A 24,375-nucleotide genomic window follows, 5' to 3' on the forward strand; every position below is an offset into this window, starting at 1 on the left:
AACCTCATGCACACCCAGTAACGTCATGTACACCCAGTAACCTCATGCACACACAGTAACGTCATGTACACCAAGTAACCTGATTCATACCTAGTAACCTCATGTACACCCAGTAGCCTCATGTACACGCAGTAACCTCATGTACTCCCAGTAACCTCATGTACACCCAGTAACGTCATTTACACCAAGTAACCTCATGTAAACCCAGTAACCTCATGTACTCACAGTAACCTCATGTACACCCAGTAAACTCATTTACACCAAGTAATATAATATACACCCAGTAACCTCATTTACTCCCAGTAACCTCATGTACACCCAGTAACGTCATGAACACCAAGTACCCTCATGTACACCCAGTAATCTCATGTACATCAAGTAACCTAATGTACACCCAGTAACCTCATTTACACCAAGTAACCTCATGCACACCAATCAACCTCATGTACACCAAGTAACCTCGTGAACACCCAGTAACCTTAAGTAAACCAAGTAACGTCATGCACACCCGGTCACGTCATGTCCAACCAGTTACCTTATGCACACACAGTAACCTCATATACACCAAGTAACCTAATGCGCACCCAGTAACTTCATGTACATCCAGTAGCCTCATGTACACCCAGTAACCTCATGTACACCAAGTAACTGCATGTGCACCAAGTAACCTCATGTACTCCCAGTAACCTAATGAACACGCAGTAACTTTATGTTCACCTAGTAACGGCATGCACAACAAGTAACCTCATGTTAACAAAGTAACATCATGTTTACAAAGTAACCTCATGTTCACCAAATAGCCACATAAACAACAAGAAACCTCATGTTCACCCTGTAAATCATAAACACCAAGTTACTTTATGTAAACCAAGTAACCTCATGTCCTACAAGTTACCTCATGTAACCAAGTAATATCATGTACAATATCAAACCTTTTGTGTACTTAGTATTCCATATACACACCGAGTTACCTCATGTACACCAAGTAAGCTCATGTACGACCCGAAACCTCACGTACTAAAAGTTACCTCATACACACACTCAAATTACTGTGTTGTGGCCTCAAGTTTCTAAGTTGTGGCGAAGAGTTACTAAGTCGTGGCCCAAGTTACTAAGTCGTGTACTCAAGTTCCTAAGATGTGGCCGCAAGTTACTAAGTCGTGGCCCTAAGATACTAAGTTGCTGCCTCAAGGAACTAAGTTGAAGTTGTTTACGCAGCATCTTTTTGTACCAAAACGCATAACTACAATGTTCTATGGATCCCCTGTCATCAATTTTAGTAATACCAATTCTTATTGTGAAGGAGGGCCGCATGCCAAAATGTTTCGTCCTTACTGAATAACTTACATACTCTGGATCATGAGCACTAATCCTTGATTTGCCACTGCAAGATACCTTTAAGCTATACATGATCTAATATTACGAAGAAAGTTAGGTACAATCTCAATCTCAAATCTATCAAATTCGACCATTAAATACATTTTTTCTGAAATATAGATATACACCAGGTGCTTAGCTTGAGAACGAGAGGTATTTTACCGTTCGTGTATGCAAAGGTTCTGATACTTACTAGTTTTCATATTGCTACGAAAGTCATGTAGATCAAATCATGTACTTTAGTTGGTATTTCTTACATGGTATCGCTATAACAAAGGGCTGTAACTTATGAAATTGTTATTTGATTGCATCATATCTAAAGTCTAGAGGATTTGAAAAAAGGAAATATATTTCATTTTCATTTGTGTCATATAATATAAACACCACTTAAAATAGAAATACCAGATCATTCAAACGGTGTAAACTGTGATGTTATGTTAAAAATGCTTTGAAATTTGAACAATGAGGAGTAGGAATATCTGAAATATGGCAATAACAAGATCAAATTATGCAAACAAACAACAAAATAACGTTACTTATTATGTATCATTGTATTGAAGAATTCCGTACATAAACTACAGAAACACTGTTTGGTGTGAAATATTTTGTTTAAAATCTGTTTTATTTTAAGATAACAAACATAAGTAAAAGAACAAACCATAAACTAACATATTATGCTAATATCCGTAATTTGAATCACAACCCAATACTTACTTACTTACATGTTGATGAAGATCAAAGTTCTTTAACCATCTAATGTTTTGAAATTAAATAAATTTACAGTAAATGTAATTCATATTGCAACTCTTGTTTATATGTTTAAACTCAAAACGATTACATACTTAAGTGTGTTTTTTAATTACAGTATAACACGTCTCAATTAAGGGCCAGCCGTTGGGCTTATCAGAAACATTGAATGATAAACCTATTTACATCCGATTTCTTGTGAATGGGACAAAAGGGGGAATGTAATTATAACAACAACGAGGACACTTCTTAGACGTTCCCGGGAATAAAACAACCTCCAAGTTAACGGAGGTACATATGTGTGCATGACTAGTAATACATCTGGTTGGTAGTTAGATATTCGCGAATAACCGACTGGCAATAATCGAAGAACCAAATGGCTTGTAGAATATTTGCGAAAAACCGAATGGAAATGGTCGAATATCCGACTGGCGGAAGTACGAACAATAGTGAATATAACCAGTGTTTGTCACAAAGATACATCTGTGTACATGAATAAAAACACAAGAAATGTTTGATTTCTTAACATGTGTACCTTCAAACCATAAAAAAGACAAATATCTGAATCCCCAACTACCAACTGGTTACTAGTTGAATACTCGCGAATAACCGACTGGAAATAGACGAGTAGCTTAATATCAACATCAACATCTAACTCTGTTGTTTTTTTCGAATTCCCAACTGGCAACTAGTAGGTAGTTGAATATTCGAATCCTCAACTGGCAACTAGTAGGTAATTGAATATTCGAATCCTCAACTGGCAACTAGCAGGTAGTTGAATATTCGAATCCTCAACTGGCAACTAGTAGGTAGTTGAATATTCGAATCCTCAACTGGCAACTAGTAGGTAGTTGAATATTCGAATCCTCAACTGGCAACTAGTAGGTAGTTGAATATTCGAATCCTCAACTGGCAACTAGTAGGTAGTTGAATATTCGAATCCTCAACTGGCAACTAGTAGGTAATTGAATATTCGAATCCTCAACTGGCAACTAACAGGTAGTTGAATATTCGAATCCTCAACTGGCAACTAGTAGGTAGTTGAATATTCGAATCCTCAACTGGCAACTAGTAGGTAGTTGAATATTCGAATCCCAAACTGGCATCTAGTAGGTAGTTGAATATTCGAATCCCAAACTGGCATCTAGTAGGTAGTTGAATATTCGAATCCCAAACTGGCATCTAGTAGGTAGTTGAGTATTCGAATCCCCAACTGGCAACTAGTAGGTAGTTGAATATTTGAATCCCCAACTATCAACCAACTACCTACCAACTACCTACCAACTTTACTGTCATTTGGTCAAGACTGGTCTCAAGACAATTTATCACTACAGATCTTGTTCCGGCCTATTCAGAAGGTAAGATGAAAATTCCGTGCAAAAAAGGTTCTTTATAATACGATAAGACTGGGGCTCCTTGTTTCTTTATTTTATACAAACACTTTTTTCAACTTGAATCACTACAGATCTTGTTCCGGTCTTTTCTGAAGGTATTCCTGTATCCTTGGAATTGACGAAACCAATTTCCGGTTCCGGTCGAGAAGCGAATAGTTTTTCAGCAATGGCGCCTCGGGTGGTGTAAAATGTGCTTCCGTATGTTCAATGTAGACGAAGAGCATCAAGTCAGCAACTGTGAACTGTGAAGGCCATAATGAATAGTGATAGAGACATATATATTGTTGTTTAAAGATGCAGTCTTACTCCCAAATAAGGTTTGCCACAATTAATATAATTGTTTAAATTTACCAAAAAGGATGAATAAATGTCGAAAACAATGGTACTTATGAAGAATACCGAGTTTAATTTGCAAGAAAGGTGCATAAAACACGGTATTTCTACCTTATGAGACGATAGTAGATCACAGTAAATCTTTTAATTTTCACCAATCATTTAATGTTTTTGCGTTTTCATCAAGTAAATACACGGTTATACTCTTGTTATCAGTATTTAATATTTTCCATAAAGGCATTATTTAGTAAGCAGTTAAAGGTTTATCAGTCAAAATTGATGTTTGTTTTACAATTGTATGTATTGGTTTTGTGTCACTTTAAGTACCTTTAGTTTTAATTAATCTATTTTAACTCGATTATGACGAGAGCTGAAAACTTATGGAATCACTCTCGAGAGACGATGTCCAGGGTTGAAACTATGTCCGTTTGTTTGGGCCAAAGTAAAGTTTCCTTGAAGGAACCTGATGAACTCACACACACTAGGGTAACAGGAAGACACGTATATCACTTCAACACTATCACCCTCATAGCTTTAGTAGTTTTGACTTATATTAATTTAATTTAGCTCTATTGTGCCGATAGCAGAAAGCTGATATAATTCATTCCCAATTTTGTGTTCTGTGTCGAACCCGGTACTGTGTCCTTTTTGTTAGGTCAAGACCGTTCTTAGGCGCTATTTCCATCATTTATAGATATGGTTATTTTGATGTGTGTGGTGTATATTTGAGGTGTTTGTTTTCATATATGTGTTGTTTATAGTTTTGTGCCTCTATTTTATTGTCATTTCGGCCCTGCCTTGTGTCTCTATTTCATTGTCGTTTTGGCTCTGCCTTGGGTGTCAATTTCATTGTCGTTTGGCCCTGCCTTGTGTCTCTATTTCATTGTCGTTTCGGCCCTGCTTGTGTATCTATTTCATTGTCGTTTCGGCCCTGCCTTGTGTCTCTATTTCATTGTCGTTTCGGCCCTGTCTTGTGTCTCTATTTCATTGTCGTTTTGGCCCTGCCTTGTGTCTCTATTTCCTGGTCGTTTTGGCTCTGTCTTGTGTCTCTATTTCATTGTCGTTTTAGCTCCGCCTTGTGAATCTATTTCATTGTCGTTTTGGCCCTGCCTTGTGTCTCTATTTCATTGTCGTTTCGGCCCTGTCTTGTGTCTCTATTTCATTGTCGTTTTGGCCCTGTCTTGTGTCTCTATTTCATTGTTGTTTTGGCCCTGCCTTGTGTCTCTATTTCATTGTCGTTTCGGCCCTGTCTTGTGTCTCTATTTCATTGTCGTTTTGGCCCTGCCTTGTGTCTCTATTTCATGGTCGTTTCGGCCCTGTCTTGTGTCTCTATTCATTGTCGTTTCGGCCCTGCCTTGTGTCTCTATTTCATTGTCGTTTCGGCCCTACCTTGTGAGTCTATTTCATTGTCGTTTCGGCCCTACCTTGTGACTCTATTTCATTGTCGTTTCGGCCCTGCCTTGTGTCTCTATTTCATTGTCGTTTTGGCTCCGCCTTGTGAATCTATTTCATTGTCGTTTCGGCCCTGCCTTGAGTCTATATTTCATTGTCGTTTCGGCCCTACCTTGTGACTCTATTTCATTGTCGTTTCGGCCCTGCCTTGTGTCTCTATTTCATTGTCGTTTTGGCTCCGCCTTGTGAATCTATTTCATTGTCGTTTCGGCCCTGCCTTGTGTCTCTATTTCATTGTCGTTTTGGACCTGCCTTGTGTCTCTATTTCAATGTCGATTGGCCCTGCCTTGTGTCTCTATTTCATTGTCGTTTCGGCCCTGCCTTGTGTCTCTATTTCATTGTTGTTTTGGCCCTGCCTTGTGTCTCTATTTCATTGTCGATTGGCCCTGCCTTGTGTCTCTATTTCATTGTCGTTTTGGCTCCGCCTTGTGACTCTATTTCATTGCCGTTTTGGCCCTGCCTTGTGTCTCTATTTCATTGTCGTTTCGGCCCTGCCTTGTGTCTCTATTTCATTGTTGTTTTGGCCCTGCCTTGTGTCTCTATTTCATTGTCGATTAGCCATGCCTTGTGTCTCTATTTCATTGTCATTTTGGCTCCGCCTTGTGACTCTATTTCATTGTCGTTTTGGCCCTGCCTTGTGTCTCTATTTCATTGTCGTTTCGGCCCTGCCTTGTGACTCTATTTTATTGTCGTTTTGGCCCTGCCTTATGTCTCTTTTTATTGTCGCTTTGGCTCTGCCTTGTGACTCTATTTCATTGTCGTTTCGGCCCTGCCTTGTGTCTCTTTTTCATTGTTGTTTCGGCCCTGCCTTGTGTCTCTATTTCATTGTCGTTTCGGCCCTGCCTTGTGTCTCTATTTCATTGTCGTTTCGGCCCTGCCTTGTGACTCTATTTTATTGTCGTTTCGGCCCTGCCTTATGTCTCTTTTTATTGTCGCTTTGGCTCTGCCTTGTGACTCTATTTCATTGTCGTTTTGGCCCTGCCTTGTGTCTCTATTTCATTGTCGTTTGGCCCTACCTTGTGTCTCTATTTAATTGTCGTTTCGGCCCTGTCTTGTGTCTCTATTTCATTGTCGTTTTGGCTCCGCCTTGTGACTCTATTTCATTGTCGTTTTGGCCCTGCCTTGTGTCTCTATTTCATTGTCGTTTGGCCCTGCCTTGTGTCTCTATTTAATTGTCGTTTCGGCCCTGTCTTGTGTCTCTATTTCATTGTCGTTTTGGCTCCGCCTTGTGACTCTATTTCATTGTCGTTTCGGCCCTGCCTTGTGTCTATATTTCATTGTCGTTTTGGCCCCGCCTTGTGTCTCTATTTCATTATCGTTTCGGCCCCACCTTGTGTCTCTAAACAGGGCTTATTTTTTATATTTTGACATCTGGGCTCGTCACTGTAGTGTTCATTGTATGAACTGTGCAGAGCTCCTTATGGTTATTAAACCAACACTGTATTGGTAGAGGCGAATATCCATATTACTAGACCACACCCGACCCTTGCGACGTATTTGCGTATTGATCACCTTTATGTCAAATGATCCTGGGATTTGCGTGACCATTCTTTAAAGATTCGAGTATGTGACTGATATGCCTACTGTTTTCAATGGAAGCAAACATTTCGAGCAATCTTTATTTCAGCTTTAGAAATAGCTTGAGCAATTACATATAAATACACATGCAAAACCGACTTACGCTATCACCAACAGCAAAACCATTTCGCCCCGTTTCAGCTACAAGGTTCTCAAGAAACATTAAAAACTTTGGACAATCAACTTTATAAAACTCGGCCTTCTTCTGTGCCTGTAAGGAAACGCAAATGTTTAAGTATGTTAGTATATCAAAACGCCAGAATTAACTTATGATACATGGCATCAATCTCATAAATGTGTTGTAAAAACACTGTACTTTTGCACTATCTAACAATATGCGTGTCAATATATAGTCCAACGTTATTTCATTAAAGTGTAATTTAAAATACAAATTGTTGATTTGTTTCCTTAAAATGCTTAAAAATTACTGATATATTTGTACATATGTAGTCTTACCCTTTCTTGGGATGTTGGAGCTACTTGAAATTCGAGAGCAAAGTTATAAATATCAGCAACGGTTTCTGTAATCTCGTCAATAACTGTTTGTTCTGTTGGAGTTTTCCCATATATATCTGAAAAATAGTCTTTGGATAATATATTCTTTTTTTCATCTACGATGTGCGTTTAAAACATTCCTAGACAATACGACAATATAGTTTTGAAACATTACCACTGAGTGACTCCTTTATTGATTTAAAGACGCATAATAATGATTTGATGCTGTGTTTTAAATTTAATTTTGCCGATTTAGATTATGTTTAACATTTGTCTTTAATGATCAAAACAAACAAGAAGGATATGATTCAAGTACAAATTAAAAAGTATTAGCCTTTATATATGCGGGTTTTATAATCAATTACAAAACGCCCAAATATATATTTGGTATCTTATAATACACAACTCATTAATTTAGTATGTAAGATAGTTTGGAATACATATCCCAAGTTTCAATGCAATAACTGATGTATTTACTGAGATAATGACTTAAAGGTGCTTACATGCAAAACCTTAACCAAGGTGTGACGCCAACGCCGACGCCACCGCCGACGCCGACGCCAGGGTCAGTAGTATAGCTCTTCTTATTCTTCAAATAAATCTGACGCAGGGAGTGTGTATAGGATGCGTGTCAGTCGACGGACCTTTAAACACCAGCGAATGTTGAAATTCTTAATGATTGAGCCGAGAACTTAATGGTTGCCTATCTGCAATTTCGTTGACTGTAGATATAGGTTGTATTCTAATGATCATTAAAGACAAATGAGCTCAAACGAGAACTATCAATAGAAGATTGTAACATCAGTCGTTAGGAAGTTATAACACCATCCACAACAAAGAGCAAAAATGTTTTTATAAAACAATGGGCGAATTGTTCAGAACTTCGTTACAGTGAACGGCAGTGTTAACGTTATCCTTGGTAACTTTCATGCCAAAAGCTGTCGTTAACTTTAACAAAGTTCTGAACGATCGGCCCATGATGAACTTTAGCAAAACATGTGTTACCAAACTCTCTTGAAAGATGGCGGGCTATGGCCATACTCTGTGTTATATTTTTGGACCCGTCAATCTCAAGCACTGGAAGAACATACTGGGGAAAATCTGAAATTACAAATACAATTTGTGATTGTTCAAAGGTGTGTTATTACATAAGGGCTAATTGTTCAGTACTTACTTGAAAGTTATTAAAGTTGTTAATGACTTCATTGATAACTTTCAAATCTTTATTTTTCTAGAACTTTTATGGACACGTGTAATCTGTAGTATTTCTAACAAGGTTCGCGACAACTGTTTCAACTGTACCCTTTTGTGTAAAAACATGAGTATATCATTAAAAAGTTCACCTTTTAAAGCTAACAACGATGGTATTTACAACTTTGATAGCACAATAAATTTCTGAACACTCGGCCCTCTTTCGCGCATACAATGTATTGAATAGCTACTGTTTTGATTTCGTTGCCTCATGTTAATGTTCGGTCTGTATATACTTCAATAAGATCAAATTAGTGTTTTTTTGACTGCTTGGCTTGTCCTGTAGTTATCATAACATTATATTACTCGCGGGTCTTGATGTGTCCATGGGCTAACCTGGGTATAATCAAGTACGCCCGTGCGTACAGATGAATTTAGATCCCCGCGAAATGGCTATATGCGTACTTTAATCGCGAAATCGGAAATAAAACTCAAACGCTTACAGGGTGTATACTGTATAACTTTTCACTGGTAGTATTTGTCGTAATTTAACTTAATGTTAGCTCAGAATAATCTAAAATAGTTTCTTAATAACTGTTTTCCTAAAAAAAAAAACAATGTCCCACGGCCGACGACACCGGACCCGCTCCGACCTATAACAGCATATTCAGACCTAAATATAGAGAGACCTTCACTTGTTGACACCGCGCTCAACTGTTATGGTGCACTATTCGAAATGCTTCAGGTACGCCCCTGAACATTCGGAAAAAAAATCTCTGAAAGACCATTTTCATTACGATTTATTTTTTCCTGGCATACAAATAACACAGTTAAAGTGAAAATATTAGCTTTCATCCTCAGCCAAGTAACTATAGTCATTTGTTTTCTGAGTAACCATGACCATCAGGCTAAATAAAACAGCACATGGTGAAACATATACTATATATTGGTGGTAGTATTGGTGGTATGAGTTTAAATTCTGAAGACGTGTGATATAAAACAAAATTAACATTTTTACCGTATTTAATTGAAGGCCATTCTTCATCATAGTTGATGCGCTTATCAACAAAAGGATGTCCAGCGTATGCAAATATCATCCGGGCAATTTCACCACGCCCTCTACAGTCGAAGTAAAACAATTTGTAATCATGCGAAACTGTAAAAGAGGGAAAACTATAAACGTATATATAACTCATAAAGTATGTTACAATTGTTTTGATATACGATATATGACCATTGTTTACAAAATACATATAGTAATTTACTTGGCACAAACTGTGTTCACGGCCTTTTTGAGATTAAATATATTAAACTTCTGTTTAAAATATGTAAGAAAACATAACTCCTCTCCCTTCGAAGTAATTTGAGCAAGATTTGTCTTTCTTGTTACCTTTTGCATTTGGTCGAAGCATTCCAATACCATCGCTCTGCTTTGACGACTTTGATGTTTCAGGACAAACACATTCAGACGTCCTGTACTTCACGTACTGCACGATCAATCCTACACCAACAGCCATGAAGGCGATGCATACTCCTGAAACAAAGGTGCATATGTTAAAAACATCAAACTATTGTTGACTTTATTCTAGTGAGTTATCCTGTATTTATAAAGAATGTACACATAATTGAAATATAAGTATAAATTAACTTTAGGCAAATCAAATTAAAAAAATGTTGGGAGATTATATTTCAATCAGATTTGGTAGTGTAGAAAAAATCAAAATGAACACAATATACAAAATAGAACGTAAGAATGTAAAACAACTACGCTTATAATTTTCTTATCGACGTACTAAACAACAAAAAAGTATCCCAACTTGTTAGAGGACAAACAAAGCATCCTATCGTGTTAGAACAGAAACAACACATTCTTACCTGCTATAAAGAAACATAACACCCTCTCGTGTAAGAACATGTACAGAAACATAACACCCTCTCGTGTTAGAACATGTACAGAAACATAACACCCTCTCGTGTAAGAACATGTACAGAAACATAACACCCTCTCGTGTTAGAACATGTACAGAAACAAAACACCCTCTCGTGTAAGAGCATGTACAGAAACATAACATCCTCTCGTGTAAGAACGTGACTGTACAGAAACATAACACACTCTCGTGTAAGAACATGTACAGAAACATAACACCCTCTCGTGTAAGAACATGTACAGAAACAAAACATTATCTCGTGTAAGAACGTGACTGTACAGAAACATAACATCCTATCGTGTTAGAACATGTACAGAAACATAACACCCTCTCGTGTTAGGACATGTACAGAAACATAACACCCTCTCGTGTTAGAACATGTACAGAAACATAACACCCTCTCGTGTAAGAACATGTACAGAAACAGAACACCCTCTCGTGTAAGAACATGTACAGAAACAAAACATTATCTCGTGTAAAAACGTGACTGTACAGAAACATAACATCCTATCGTGTTAGAACATGTACAGAAACATAACACCCTCTCGTGTTAGGACATATACAGATACATAACACCCTCTCGTGTTAGAACATGTACAGACCATAACACCCTCTCGTGTAAGAACATGTACAGAAACATAACACCCTCTCGTGTAAGAACATGTACAGAAACATAACACCCTCTCGTGTAAGAACATGTACATAGATATAACATCCTATCGTTGTAGAACATAAACAAAAACAAAACATTATCTCGTGTAAGAACATTGACAGAAACATAATACCCTCTCGTTTTAGAACATGTACAGAAACCAAAACATTATCTCGTGTTAGAACATGTACAGAAACATAACACCCTCTCGTTTTAGAACATGTACAGAAACATTACACCCTCTCGTGTTAGACCATGTACAGAAACAGAATATTATCTCGTGTTAGAACATGTGCAGACACAAAACATTATCTCGTAAAAGAAAATGAACAGAAACATAACACCCTCTCGTGTAAGTACATGTACAGAAACAAAATATAATCTCGTGTAAGAACATGTACAGAAATATAACACCCTCTCGTGTTAGAACATGTACAGAAACAAATCATTATCTCGTGTTAGAACATGTGCAGAAACATAACATTATCTCGTGTAAGAACATGTACAGAAACAAAACATTATCTCATGTAAGAATAGAAACAGAAATCATTACCTGTCAGAACAGAAACATACTATCCTCTCGTGTTAGACACAAAACATATAATCAGTATCTGCGGGAATAAAACACACCACCCCCTCCTGTTAGAACAAAACACTGCATCAGTACCTGTTAGAACAGAAACATACCACCCTCTCTTATTTGACGAGAAACATAGAATCAGTTCCGGTTAGAACAGAAACATACCACCCTCTCTTATTAGACCAGAAACATAGAATCAGTACCTGTTAGAACAGAAACATACCACCCTCTCTTATTAGACCAGAAACATAGCATCAGTACCTGTTAGAACAGAAACATACCACCCTCTCTTATTAGACCAGAAACAAAGAATCAGTTCCCGTTAGAACAGAAACATACCACCCTCTCTTATTAGACCAGAAACATAAAATCAATACCAGTTCGAACAGAAACATACCATCATTTGGTGTTAGACACGAACCAACGACTCATTACCCGTCAGAACAGAAACATACCACCCTCTCTTATTTCACCAGAAACATAGCATCAGTACCTGTTAGAACAGAAACATACCATCCTCTCTTATTTCACCAGAAACATAGCATCAGTACCGGTTAGAACAGAAACATACCACCCTCTCTTATTTCACCAGAAACATAGCATCAGTTCCGGTTAGAACAAAAACATGCCACCCTCTCTTATTTCACCAGAAACATAACATCAGTACCGGTTAGAACAGAAACATACCACCCTCTCTTATTTCACCAGAAACATAGCATCAGTACCTGTTAGAACAGAAACATACCAACCTCTCTTATTTCACCAGAAACATAGCATCAGTAACTGTTAGAACAGAAACATACCACCCTATCGTGTTAGAAACGAAACATAGAATCAGTACCTGTTAGAACAGAAGCATACAACCCTCTCGTATTAAAACAGAAACATAGAATCAATTCCAGTTAGAACAGAAACATACCATCCTCTCGTTTTGGAACAGAAACAAAGCATCAGTACCTGTTAGAACAGAAACATACCACCCTCTCTTATTTCACCAGAAACATAGAATCAGTACCTGTTAGAACACAAACATACCATCCTCTCGTTTTGGAACAGAAACAAAGCATCCTTACCTGTCATCCTTACCTGTTAAAACAAAAACAAAGAATCCTTACCTGTTAAAACAGAATCAAAGCATCCTTACCTGTTAAAACAGAAACCAATCATCCTTACCTGTTAAAACAGAAAACAAACAAGCAAAGAATCCTTACCTGTTAAATTAAAACATAGATTTCTTACCTGTAAAAACATAAACATAACATCCTCTCCTATAGAACATAACATAGAATCGTTACCTGTCAGAACTGAAACATAACATCCTTTCCTTGAATCTCCCATTTATCTCCCCTGTTTTGATTTGTCTTAATAACTTTCGAGTCTCTTACAAAACATTGGTCATTAAGAATATAACATCGATCGAGAAGATGACGCGGAAGCAGTGCATTCACTCGGGATAGCTGATAAGATGTTGACTCGTTATCGCTCATGACCTTATATGCATTGATTAAGGTAGCATATGTGTGTATGTGCTAGATTTTGCCCTTTTTTCGGAAGTGAAAGTAGGTCACTTTTTATAAGCCGTAACAGTGGAAAAGACAGACTATTCAACCCGGAAGCAAATCACAAACGTTTATTTAGTTTTGTGTTATTTATTTTAAACTGTTATATTTTTTAATTAATTAGACTAATTTTACTTGTTTCGGCACCAGATTGCAAATATACGGGTCCTTTTTTAGAATCAGCATTCGGACATGGCAGTTCAATAAAGGTACCCCTGATATAATTTAGTTTTTAGAATAGGGCAAAAAACAAGGGTTCAGACAGTCTGATTTATCTGTCCAATTGTTAAAAAAGCGGTAAAGTCCCATTATGTTTAAGTGATGTAAATTTATACTTTTGTCATTATATCCAGAATAACAAAAAAAGCAATTATTGCATTTACAAAATGCAGTTAAACCGAAAGTATAATCTAAATTTAGCACACAACGTCATTACGAAATATGTTTATCAAATGACTGTCTTAATGCCGAAAATTCTATAATTCTATGTTGCTTTATATACTAATGATTTCCATTTTTAACTATGGTGTTATTGTTTTGAATATTTTTTGGCAAAATAATAATATTTAAACTGTTACTTTCAATAAAATATTTCACTTGAAAGCTTAATTAGATTAAACTTAAGCGAGGTAAAAAGAGGATAAGTATTGACACATTATATCTGGGATTGTTCACTAAACAACATTGGTAATATTTCAATCGACAAATCTTTAATCGAATTTCATTTTGAAACAGGTTTTTAATTTTCTTAATGTGAATTTTTATTTGAAAATGTTCAGTACTCTTTAGTTATTTCTCTGGTCTAATATCCGGCAACTGCTCCGGTACTGTTTGCAAAGCGCTATAGATGCTCCACCCACTTAAATAACTCATTAGCATTTACTGAGTCAGTGGTCGAGTAGAGTATTTCCTAAGTATTTTCCATACATTTCATTTGTTCACATGTTGCTATATATAGTAATTTATTTGTACAGGGATTCCGCAGTTATTTGCATGACTCAGCGACCAATAGTTTTGTGGTCCGGGCTGATTATCGATAACCTTTTTGCTGCCCGTAGAACGTTCGCACGTGAATTCAGTTTTAGTCTTGAAATCAAATTTGGCGACTGTATTTGTTTTAACTAAAAGTCACAATTAATTGATCTGCCTGAACATATTCATGAATACAATCCTAAATGAGACAAACACGAACGCAGCAAAACAAAGGAAGCGGTAAAATTGAATTTAGAATCTACTTGAAAACAACAAATGTACATTCATGTTTGAATTAATAATACGTGGAACAAACAATCTTTCTACATGCTACATGTTCATTTTTATTTAATTGATTTTGGCATTCATGACATGAAATCGGATAAACGTGTTCTGGCATTTTCAAGGTGATCAATTGAAATTAGAATGGGAACATAAACACGTTGTTTGCCTTTTCGGCCCACTTTCAACAACTTCATTTTTTTTGAGAGTGAGTTTACTCATCGTAGTCAAGTCAGAACGAAATAGGGATGCACAACTGGATTGCAGGTAAACTTTCAAAAGAAGACTTAAAACTTACAAAACAAGACAAATAAATGTATTAAAGAGGTTAATACACTGCGTAGCCAGGCCGTTGTGTAATAATTGGCCCTCGTGCTCATAATGGCCCGAGACTCGGGCCAATTATCATTCAACAGCCCGGCTAACTTCTAAATAAAGCATCGTGTGGACATAATAATGCACATGTCATTTACAATACCTAAACAGAAATAACAAGTGTTGCGTATTGCACATGACACATCTGGGTGCCAGATGGAATTTTCAGCATGGCTAAATTCACCTTAAATACCTAACCGGTGTGTTATAAATTCCCATCTGGCCATGCCAGATGAGTCACGTGCATCAACGTTTGAACTCAAATTACTTCGCTTCATGGTAAAAAACGTCGCATACGTTTTATTTTTGTGAAATGAACAAAAAAACTTTTCCTACGACAATGTTCAAGAAATCGGAAATTTTCGATATGCAAGAATAATTTCAATCATGTTTCCGTGGTTAGGATAAAACACTCTAAATTTCCGACCCTCGTGCTTGCGCGACAAGTCTCGTTACCGACTTACGCGTGTGTCCTCGTGTCGGCTTTTTATAACCGGATATATATTATCAAGCTATACAGCCAAAGAGCACATACAACTTATTCACATTTTTAATAAGCGACTATGATCTTGAAAAGTTGAGCGGGAAAATACGTGAAGCATAGTGTTTTCCTCTAGTGAGAGATCTAAACCTTTCTATTCTTTGAAATCCGCCATATTGTCCTCTTAATAGTATTCCGAACAATTATTGGTTGATAGAAACATTTCTCTTAACCGGTTTCAACCCAAATCTATGTGATGATTTGATTAAAGCATCTACTTGAAGTTTTCTTCAATAAACAAAAAATATGATTGAAATGAAGTTGCTGCAAGATGATGACATACAACTGAAACAATACGATGAATTTCAATATAATTTAATCAGTAGCATAGATAAATGCTTTTTATTATAACCATCAAGAATTAACTAAATTGTTCAACATAATTGTTCTTTCAGCAATATCATAAACAAAAGCATAAACATGATTTATACACGTAATACGCAATACACGTGGATTGTCGGTATTTTATTTTCTTTCTGGTTTGTGAAGTATGCATACGCACATACTGCAGTTTCTCAGTTCACTTAGAACTCTGTCCCTCATATATAACACGCCCCTCGAATTCTTCATAAATATTTAGCAATTTCCTTATCAGCGCAGCTTGTTGAGCGTGTGTTTTCGGATCCGGCAACCAGTTTTCTGCCGATCCAGCAATGCCAAATATACTTCTTTTAGGATCGAAGTATGACGGCATAAAATATTTTTGAATCCTTTTCTCCAAGTGGTCGATTATTCTATACGCCCATTGCATCGATATCTTTCTAGAATCATCTTGTGTAAGAAACTCCTCGTCAATTTCTTGTTTATTTTCAAGCTGATCGACCTCCAATTCAAACAGGAAGGCGGTCTTCAGCTGATAGCTTGTGATGAAACTTGGCACTCGTTTCATATCATCATGATCAACACACGTTGGGCAATACCTGGACGCTTGGAGAGATTTCAGGATCATGTAGCCCTTTCTTACACAGTTGGAAACACGTTTCAGAATGGACTGTTCTAGTAACGCAAACGATTATCTATAATACAACGTAAAGTCCTTGACGAAAACTCGGGATGGTGTTTTGAAAACAACAGAACAGGTATCCCCTTATTCTTGCAGAAGAACTCGGTCATTTTCCTGGAAACCTTCGGGTTTCCAGTCTCCTAGATCTATCGTCGTAACAATATCTACATATATTAACAAACACTTCGCGTGCCTTCCTTGATATACAAACAAAACGCTGCTGATGGAGTACGACAGTTCGTTTAAATGTTCTATACAAATCAGGGGTTCAAATATTTCGGCATTGTCAGACAATAACGCTCTGGCCCCGTCAAAACAGTGGATATGGTCAATAGTTATGGTTTCTGATCAACATCATTACTATATTACGCATGGAATGCCCATCGGCAATTTAACTGTGATGCGGTCATAGTATATGTAAGGTGTGAAGTCATATGGCGGTCTATCGTGCTTCTCCGTTTTTTTTTATTTGAGGATGGTTACGTGTTAGAACAGTTTTTTCATGCATAATCTAAAATTATATTTATATATAAATGAGAAGCCCTGCAGCACTATGTGTTGTCCACCACGCTCGAGCAGATTAGGTATCTCCTGAGTAGTGTCAAGTGCATCGCTTAATGTTTTTGACTGTCACACAGCGTCACCAAAAATAGGTTTAACATGTGCATATAACAATATGCGTACATATCTCTAGGTTCTCTGTCCCTTATAGGTGTAGCAACGCATTTCTTCATCCTTTCATTCATTGATCGAACGTTCGTTCATTCAGAGTCGCCGGATCAGATTGTCATTGGAGCGGCAGAGGGAAGTTAAGGAAAGTTTTGGGGTTACCAATGCTAAATAGCGCTTTCTAGTTATTTTTTTTCAAATACAGGCAGTATGTTATTATGTTACACATTATTTTGCCTTTAAGCATCGTATTTGGTAAGAGTTCATATTTGTACGACTTGACACAAACGTTCCTAAGCAATATGTTAGTTTGAAAACATGTATATTCTTACCGAATGTAGGGTTTTACCTGTTACCTTGACACCTTACAAATATAATTATTTCGTCTATTGATTGCCTAGTTTTCATGATCCTTAAATTCAGACATTACAATATCAAAACATATAAATCCATAAAACACAATCCTTACAATTATACCTTATACCTTATAAAACTAGAATTCCAAGATTGAGATTCAAAAAAGTAGTCAAAAGATATTGTGCGTAAACTGAAGTGTGACCCCGAAGATGAAGGACAAAGGGATCACCATAAAACATTTGGGAAAATTTTGCCTTATTAAAGTATATATAGTGGTTCAGTGGCTTATCATGCAAAATGATCAATCACCTGATCTCCCGGTATATGGGCGGGCAGTAAACAACTATTTTATTCAACATAATTATCAATACAAAGTAAATTGTACATAGAAATGGCATTGCTAAACCTGGGTTGATGTGGAAACCACTTCAAATCTAAAAAAAATGTGATTATGTCAGTTTTATGAAACAATTCATATCATACGAGTATAATCCCAATTAAGTTAACATGTTCTTGTTCCAAGATTTTTATTCAGAGCAAAAGGCTGATTTGCCATGATAATTAAATGAACATATTAACATGTTTAAAAAAATCATTACACTGTGGCAGCTATAGTTAGTTTTAAAATGAAAAATGTTGGTGATGTAAACCATTATAAATAAAACTTAAACATAATTCAGTGAATTGAATGTGGAACAAGTCAGGAGAGCTCATGTGTTCATGACATATGTTGACCTACTGGCCCCAAAATACTTAAGGGTCATCTAGTTTGAAGGCTCTGCACCAAACAAGTTATCAGAAACAAAAGTTTGACGCCGACAGTTCCGATGGCGACAATGCGTACAAAGCAATCACTATACCTGTCATATTTTTAGTTGACACAAAATGGGATGGTTTACATCAGAGTACACACCTGCTGTAAAAAAAAAAATGAGCAACAACTGAAAATATGTTTGTAACACTACTGTCTTAGATGGTTTAATATGGATCTGGTGCAAGAAAACAAGAGGATAATTGTTTGTTTCAGAGTAAGATTTCGAAGAATTTCACAGAGTGAGCACGAAATATTTCACGGATGGCGTAGCAACGTGTGGCATCTTTACTTTTTGACATCAGAATGGACCACATAGCTTGTTGGCTAATCAATTTGCATTTGCATAGATCATTTGTTTAAATGTTATATTTGTTGTTTATCCTACATTGCTATATGCTAGTTTTCAATGCTTATCTTATACCGTATAAAAATGAACAACCTGAATTTTCGAATTGGACCAATACCATGATGTTACTTTGTACACTGAGATAACATGATACACATGAGAGGACTTAGTGTTCAGGAGGTTACCTGATGTACATGAGGTCACATGGTACACATGTGGTCACTTTGATTCCCTTGATGTTACTTGGTACACATGAGGTCACTTTGATTCCCTTGATGTTACTTGGTACATAAGAGGTTACTGCGCATATGTGTGAATGACGCTTCTTGGTGTACATGAGGTTTCTGGGTGTACATGAGGTTACTTAGTGTACATAAGATTACTTGGTACAGTTAATAAAGTTAGTTGGTGTATATGAGGTCATTAGGTTCACATGAGGTAACATAGTACAAATGTGGTTGATTGGTACACATGAGGTTACTTGGTACAGATGAGGATACTGCACATGCATGTGTATATGAGGTAACTTTTAGTACGTGATGTTTCGTGTCCATGTGGTATCTTTGTGTATAAGGAACACTTAGTACACATAAGGTTAGATATTGTATATGAGATTCCTTGTAGTACATGATGTAACTTGTAGGACATGAGGTTACTAGGTTAACATAAAGTTACTTGGTGTTTATGATTTACAGGGTGAACATGAGGTTACTTGTTTATGTGGTTATTTGGTGAATATGAGGTTACTTTGTATACACAAGGTTACTTGGTGTGCATGACGTTACTTGGTGTACATAAAGTTACTGTGTGTTTTAAAGGTTACTTGATGTTATTGATGTCACCTGGTTTAAATGAGGTAACTTGGTACACAGTCATAAGGGTATTGCTATACGTGCGGTTACCAGAGTTTACTGAGTGTGCATGAGGTAAATTGCTACACATGAGGCTACTTGGTATAAATGAAGTTACTTGGTGTACATGAGGTAACTGGCTGTACATGAGGTTACATACTATACAAGAGGTTACTTACTGTACACGAGGTTACTTGGTCTACGTAATGTTACTTGGTACACATGGGTCTACTGGGTGTACATGAGGCTACTGGGTGTACACGAAGTTACTTGGCGTACTTGAGGTTACTGGGTGTACATGAGGTAACTTGGTGTTGATGAGTTTACTTGGTGTACATGAGGTAGCTTGGTGTACATGAGGCTACTTGGTGTACATGAGGTTACTTGGTGTACATGTTACTTTGTATACATTAACTTACTTGGTAAGCATGAGGTAAATTAGTACGCTTATGTTGTTAAAGATTAGTACACACGTGGAACTAATCCGAAATACTTATGTTTGGGGTCGTGAAACCACTACAACTGAGTGTTATTTGTCGTGCAAATCGGCCAATTCACAATATAATTTATAAAACAAAAATATTGAGTGTTGTGTGACCCTAACTTCTCGGTGTCATTTTGAACATCCGGCCATTTTCTATCGAAAACAACCTCGGATGTTTATGGACGGTTTACATTGTTTAGAAATATTTTGTATTTAACAACATTTTAATATGCTGCAAGTAGATCGCGTAGTAATTTTAATTGAGCAGAAAACCTAAATGACTTAACTCTTGGAATCCAAGTTATTAATGCCACTAGCGGATCCAAGACCCCCCCCCCCCTTCGGCCCTTTAAATCGTCCAAGTTTACTATTTATTTCGATATAGGAGAACAAAATAATGTAATACGCTCAAAAGCACCATTCCGGGCGAGAATTTGTTAAAATGTTAGCAGCGTACCCTCAAACACCCCTCCCAACACTTAAAATCAAATAAATTTCGGTTCTGAGGGAGGGTGCAAAGTCAAAAGGTTATGCCCCTAAGTTACGCACGCTCAGACATCGAATATTGGAACCGCCCCTGAATGTCATAATACACTTTACGCCCGACAATCAATTTGAACTTACAAAATGGATATTAAAACACTACACTTGATACCATTATTTAAAACTTCACAAACTGTTCTACGGATAGACCGGCATACACCCAAGGTTGATTTCGATGGAAAATGGCCGAGGAATTCCGAATGGCTTTGGATGAGCAATCGTGACATTTCGGCAGTCTTCGGCAAGCTCGGGATATACGTATTTCGTTGCGCATTCAGAGTGTAGAAACGCCTACTAAACCCGTTGTTAACTTCTATTGAAATAGATTTGGAAAAAAAATATTGTTAATCAAGCACGGTTGTAACAAAGCTCAACATTTGGATATTGTGTAATATGTCAGTGTGATTTTGATAGTAATTTGTGGTTTCTTCGTATCAGTACAAAACAATTTACTTCCTTGTAACAAAATAAACAGACGTGGCTGAATGAACATATATTTGATTTAGTTCGTGAATTTTTTGAAACTCAAGAGAGAAAATGCAAAATATTTTTGGATCATCACTTTCTTCCCATACATGGTGTTGAGGTTCGAGAAGAACTAGAACTCAGTGCTATTGTTCGTTGAAATGGGTCAATTCGCTATAAAATATACAGGAAAAGTACTTCCTACAACTATTCGACAATCTCCGGTAAGCTCGGAATAGACAATCGTTACAACTCGGCAGTCTTCGGCAAACCTCGTTGGAAGGCCCACTGGACAGTCGATAATCGAAGAGTTTACACAGGAATAAAATACGGCATGTTTAAAATCATTTTTGTATTTAAAAAATGATTGTAAATTTAGTACGGTTGAGACTACGCTTATCATTTTGATATCGTGTTATATATCAGTGTGGATTTGATCGAAATATTGGTTTTCTTCGTATCAGCTCAGTGCAAAATAATTAACTTCCTAGTTACAAAATAAACAGAAACTGACTGTGTGAACTAGTTTGTGAGTCATTTTTAATCTCAAAAGCGAAAATGGCTTCTAAGTTTGAATCATCCATTCAGAGGGGCTGTGACTTCATCCATGATTTTTCCTGCTCTCCGTGTGAAGAGAACGGATTTAACACAGAAGCTGACCATTATTGTACTCAATGCACGAAATATTACTGCCAAAATTGTGTTCTGAAACATGACGTATTATATCAGAAGCACGCAGTTCTCGGCCGGAAGGACGTGAAGAAATGGGAGGCAGCCCCAGGGGCGGTGGACGCCCTGGAGAGATGCGGGATGCATCCCGGGGAGGCACTGAAGTTGGTATGTGCCGACCATGACCAGCTGTGCTGCCATGTGTGTGTCGCCGTGGACCACAGGTATGTAAGAAATATGACAATTTAAAAGTGCATTAAATGGGTATATGCATTATTATTATTATTATTATTATTATTATTATTATTATTATTATTATTATTATTTATGCATTATAAGGTTAAACTCATTTGACTTTTAAACAAAACAAAGCTAACGATTTGTGAAAATTAAAGAAATATCAGCCTTTATATATAATATATTTTATTTAATAGCTACTTGGTCACAAATTCCCAAGATAAAAAAGTACAAAATATAGTTTATATTTTTTTAATCCGTATACACATCATATGCCTTTTTTGCTAAGATCGTTTAAATATTTATTTTTTTCGCGCCAACCTATATTATGCGTGGACCACAGGTTAGAAGGAAGAAAACGTCAATATAATGGCGCACGACATAGGTTGAGGCAAAAATAGTTTATTGTTTTTATTTATTATTATTTTTAACTTATTCTTCTGTTCATGATTAAAACAAAAAAGGCTTATTTTTGAGTACATTTTACAAAAATATAAGTCTTTGAACATGCAAATGGTGATTTCAATTAATAGCTACGTGGCCACAAATTCCCCAGTTTATAAAGAAAAACCCACTGAATCTGTACACAAATATTTCTTTTCGGTTTTGATCAATCACATCAAATCAATTAAGCATTATAATGCATTAAAAATTAAAAGAAAATCATTTTTGCATCAACCTATATGGTGCGCCTTTAAGACACAAAACGGTAACTAATCTATATGTTATTACGACAAATTTTTAATCATATTCTTCAACATTTTCCCACATAACAAGGTCATTTTCAGTTTATGCATATCTGATTACAAATGTTTCAAAACTTCTATGTTTCAGACAATGTTCCAAAATCCATCCCATTCCAGATGTAGCAAAAGGTATTCAGAGAAATATTGAGTTTCAACAAATTCCAAAGAAGATAGCTGAACTTGAAAAGCAATTCGAGCTGATGAAAGAAGCAAGAATGAAGAATACGACATCTCTAAAAAAGACGCGGGCAGCCATTTCTGATGAATTAAAAACCATACGTAAAAAGATCAACGACATCATTGACAAGATTGAGAGGGCAACTTTACAGGACGTGGACGGAATAATAGCTAAACTTGAAAAAAATATTAAGAAAGATATCGAAACTTGTGATAAAATGACTATCGAACTGCAAAACATGATTGCCGCTGTTCAAACAAAATCAAAATCAAGCGAGTCAAAATCATATATTGCGTACAGAAAGAGCCAGGATATGATTTCACGGGCAAACGATCATCTTCGTGGCATATCAGTCATTGAGTGTTACAATGTAACATTTCAAGCCAATAACCTTATAGAAGAACTTTTATCTGCAGTAAAGACCTTTGGAGCGATTGAAGAACAAACTGTTATGACCAAACAGCGAAAAGATCCCCTTTTCGATCCAAACCACGTCTTCAGTGTTGCAGAGTACAAGAAGTACAACGTGAAGATGAGTGATGACAAAGGTGAATGTGATATCCTTGGCATATGTGAACTGCCTAGTGGAGAGTTTGTAATAGCAGACTGGAATAATTGTAAAGTGAAGCTCCTGGACAAGGAGTACAGGGTGCTCGACCACTGTGATGTCCCGGAGTATCAACGGGACGTGTGCCACATTGACGGAAATGAAGTGGCCGTTTGTGTTGACAGTGGTTATGCTGATAGACGAGGACTTTATTTCATTAATGCTACGAAAGGGAAATTAGTATATACGAGCAAGTTAAGCTTCACCCATAGATGTTATGCCGCAGCTCATCATGGTGGCCAACTTTACATATCCTCCGGTAACGCCCTGTACGTCTACACGATGTCGGGACAGAAGGTGAAGATGCTGTACGAGGACAAGTTTGGGGGTATGACGGTGCGGAAATGTGGTATCAGTAACGACGGGAAGACAATCTACATTACAAACTCCGGTAAACATAAACTGATCACCCTGGACAACAAGGGTAACAAGCTGGACTTACTAACTGACCCCGACATGAAACATCCTACCGGAGTACACGTGACACCTGCTGGACACGTGTTCGTCTGCTGCAAAGACTCCAACACAGTGTTGCAGGTTGACAAAGACGGAAAGAAGAAGTTGGCCACCCTGGCAAGGAAAGAAGACGGACTGAACTTACCCCAGGAATTATTTTTCAGCAGCCGCACTTCCTCTCTGATTGTTGGTGGATGGAACGGCACACTTCTTGTTATCAAGTTAATTTAAAACTAAAAACGTTCAATGTTTGATTTGGTACTATCGAACAGGGATCTTCCCTATTGTTGTTGCAAAGTATATTGTAGTATTGTCATACATGTATATAATTGTTTTGTTTAGACCGCATGCTATAAGTAATATGATATGAATCCAAAAGCGTTTTGAGAATACTTATATTTTATCATATTTTGGACAATTTATATCCCACAAACTACAAACGAAATATTATATATATATGTTCTGTTTGATGAATGTAGACTGTTCAATTTTCG

The 24,375-nt window shown here is 36.9% G+C and overlaps 3 protein-coding genes across 3 annotated transcripts in view; 1 reads left to right on the forward strand and 2 right to left on the reverse strand.

Annotated features, from left to right (window-relative positions):
* Nucleotides 1–1,972: 1,972 nt before the first annotated feature.
* Nucleotides 1,973–24,375, reverse strand: part of LOC128217045 (glutathione S-transferase-like) — a 145,815-nt gene continuing 123,412 nt past the window's right edge. The window contains exon 8 of the transcript XR_008258177.1: nucleotides 1,973–3,390. The gene's annotated coding sequence lies outside the window, so the exon portion shown is untranslated. The remainder of the gene's footprint in view (nucleotides 3,391–24,375) is intronic.
* On the reverse strand, nucleotides 3,385–13,464 carry LOC128217044 (glutathione S-transferase-like). Its single transcript, XM_052923864.1, has 7 exons — nucleotides 13,023–13,464; nucleotides 9,958–10,101; nucleotides 9,586–9,723; nucleotides 8,382–8,477; nucleotides 7,338–7,453; nucleotides 6,985–7,092; nucleotides 3,385–3,760 (listed from the first exon to the last, which is right to left on the reverse strand). Exons 1-7 carry the CDS (start codon nucleotides 13,063–13,065, stop codon nucleotides 3,584–3,586), a joined length of 822 nt encoding a protein of 273 aa, XP_052779824.1. The 5' UTR covers nucleotides 13,066–13,464; the 3' UTR covers nucleotides 3,385–3,583.
* Nucleotides 20,590–24,369, forward strand: LOC128217041 (uncharacterized). The gene is made up of 2 exons (XM_052923860.1): nucleotides 20,590–21,881; nucleotides 22,729–24,369. The coding sequence occupies exons 1-2, from the start codon at nucleotides 21,547–21,549 to the stop codon at nucleotides 24,110–24,112; spliced, it is 1,719 nt and encodes a 572-aa protein (XP_052779820.1). The 5' UTR covers nucleotides 20,590–21,546; the 3' UTR covers nucleotides 24,113–24,369.

Source organism: Mya arenaria, chromosome 14 (genome assembly GCF_026914265.1).
Source record: "Mya arenaria isolate MELC-2E11 chromosome 14, ASM2691426v1".
Taxonomy (NCBI): domain Eukaryota; kingdom Metazoa; phylum Mollusca; class Bivalvia; order Myida; family Myidae; genus Mya; species Mya arenaria.

Excerpts from the sequence above, each read along its gene's own strand:
- LOC128217044 (XM_052923864.1), bottom strand. The coding sequence starts at position 13,065 with ATGGGAGATTCAAGGAAAGGATGTTATGTTTCAGTTCTGACAG. Across the intron at positions 10,102-13,022 it reads TTATGTTTCAGTTCTGACAG|GAGTATGCATCGCCTTCATG; the intron begins GTAACGATTCTA and ends CCTTTGTTTCAG. Across the intron at positions 9,724-9,957 it reads GCTTCGACCAAATGCAAAAG|TTTCGCATGATTACAAATTG; the intron begins GTAACAAGAAAG and ends CCTCTTTTACAG.
- LOC128217041 (XM_052923860.1), top strand. The coding sequence starts at position 21,547 with ATGGCTTCTAAGTTTGAATCATCCATTCAGAGGGGCTGTGACTTCATC. Across the intron at positions 21,882-22,728 it reads TGTGTCGCCGTGGACCACAG|ACAATGTTCCAAAATCCATC; the intron begins GTATGTAAGAAA and ends TCTATGTTTCAG.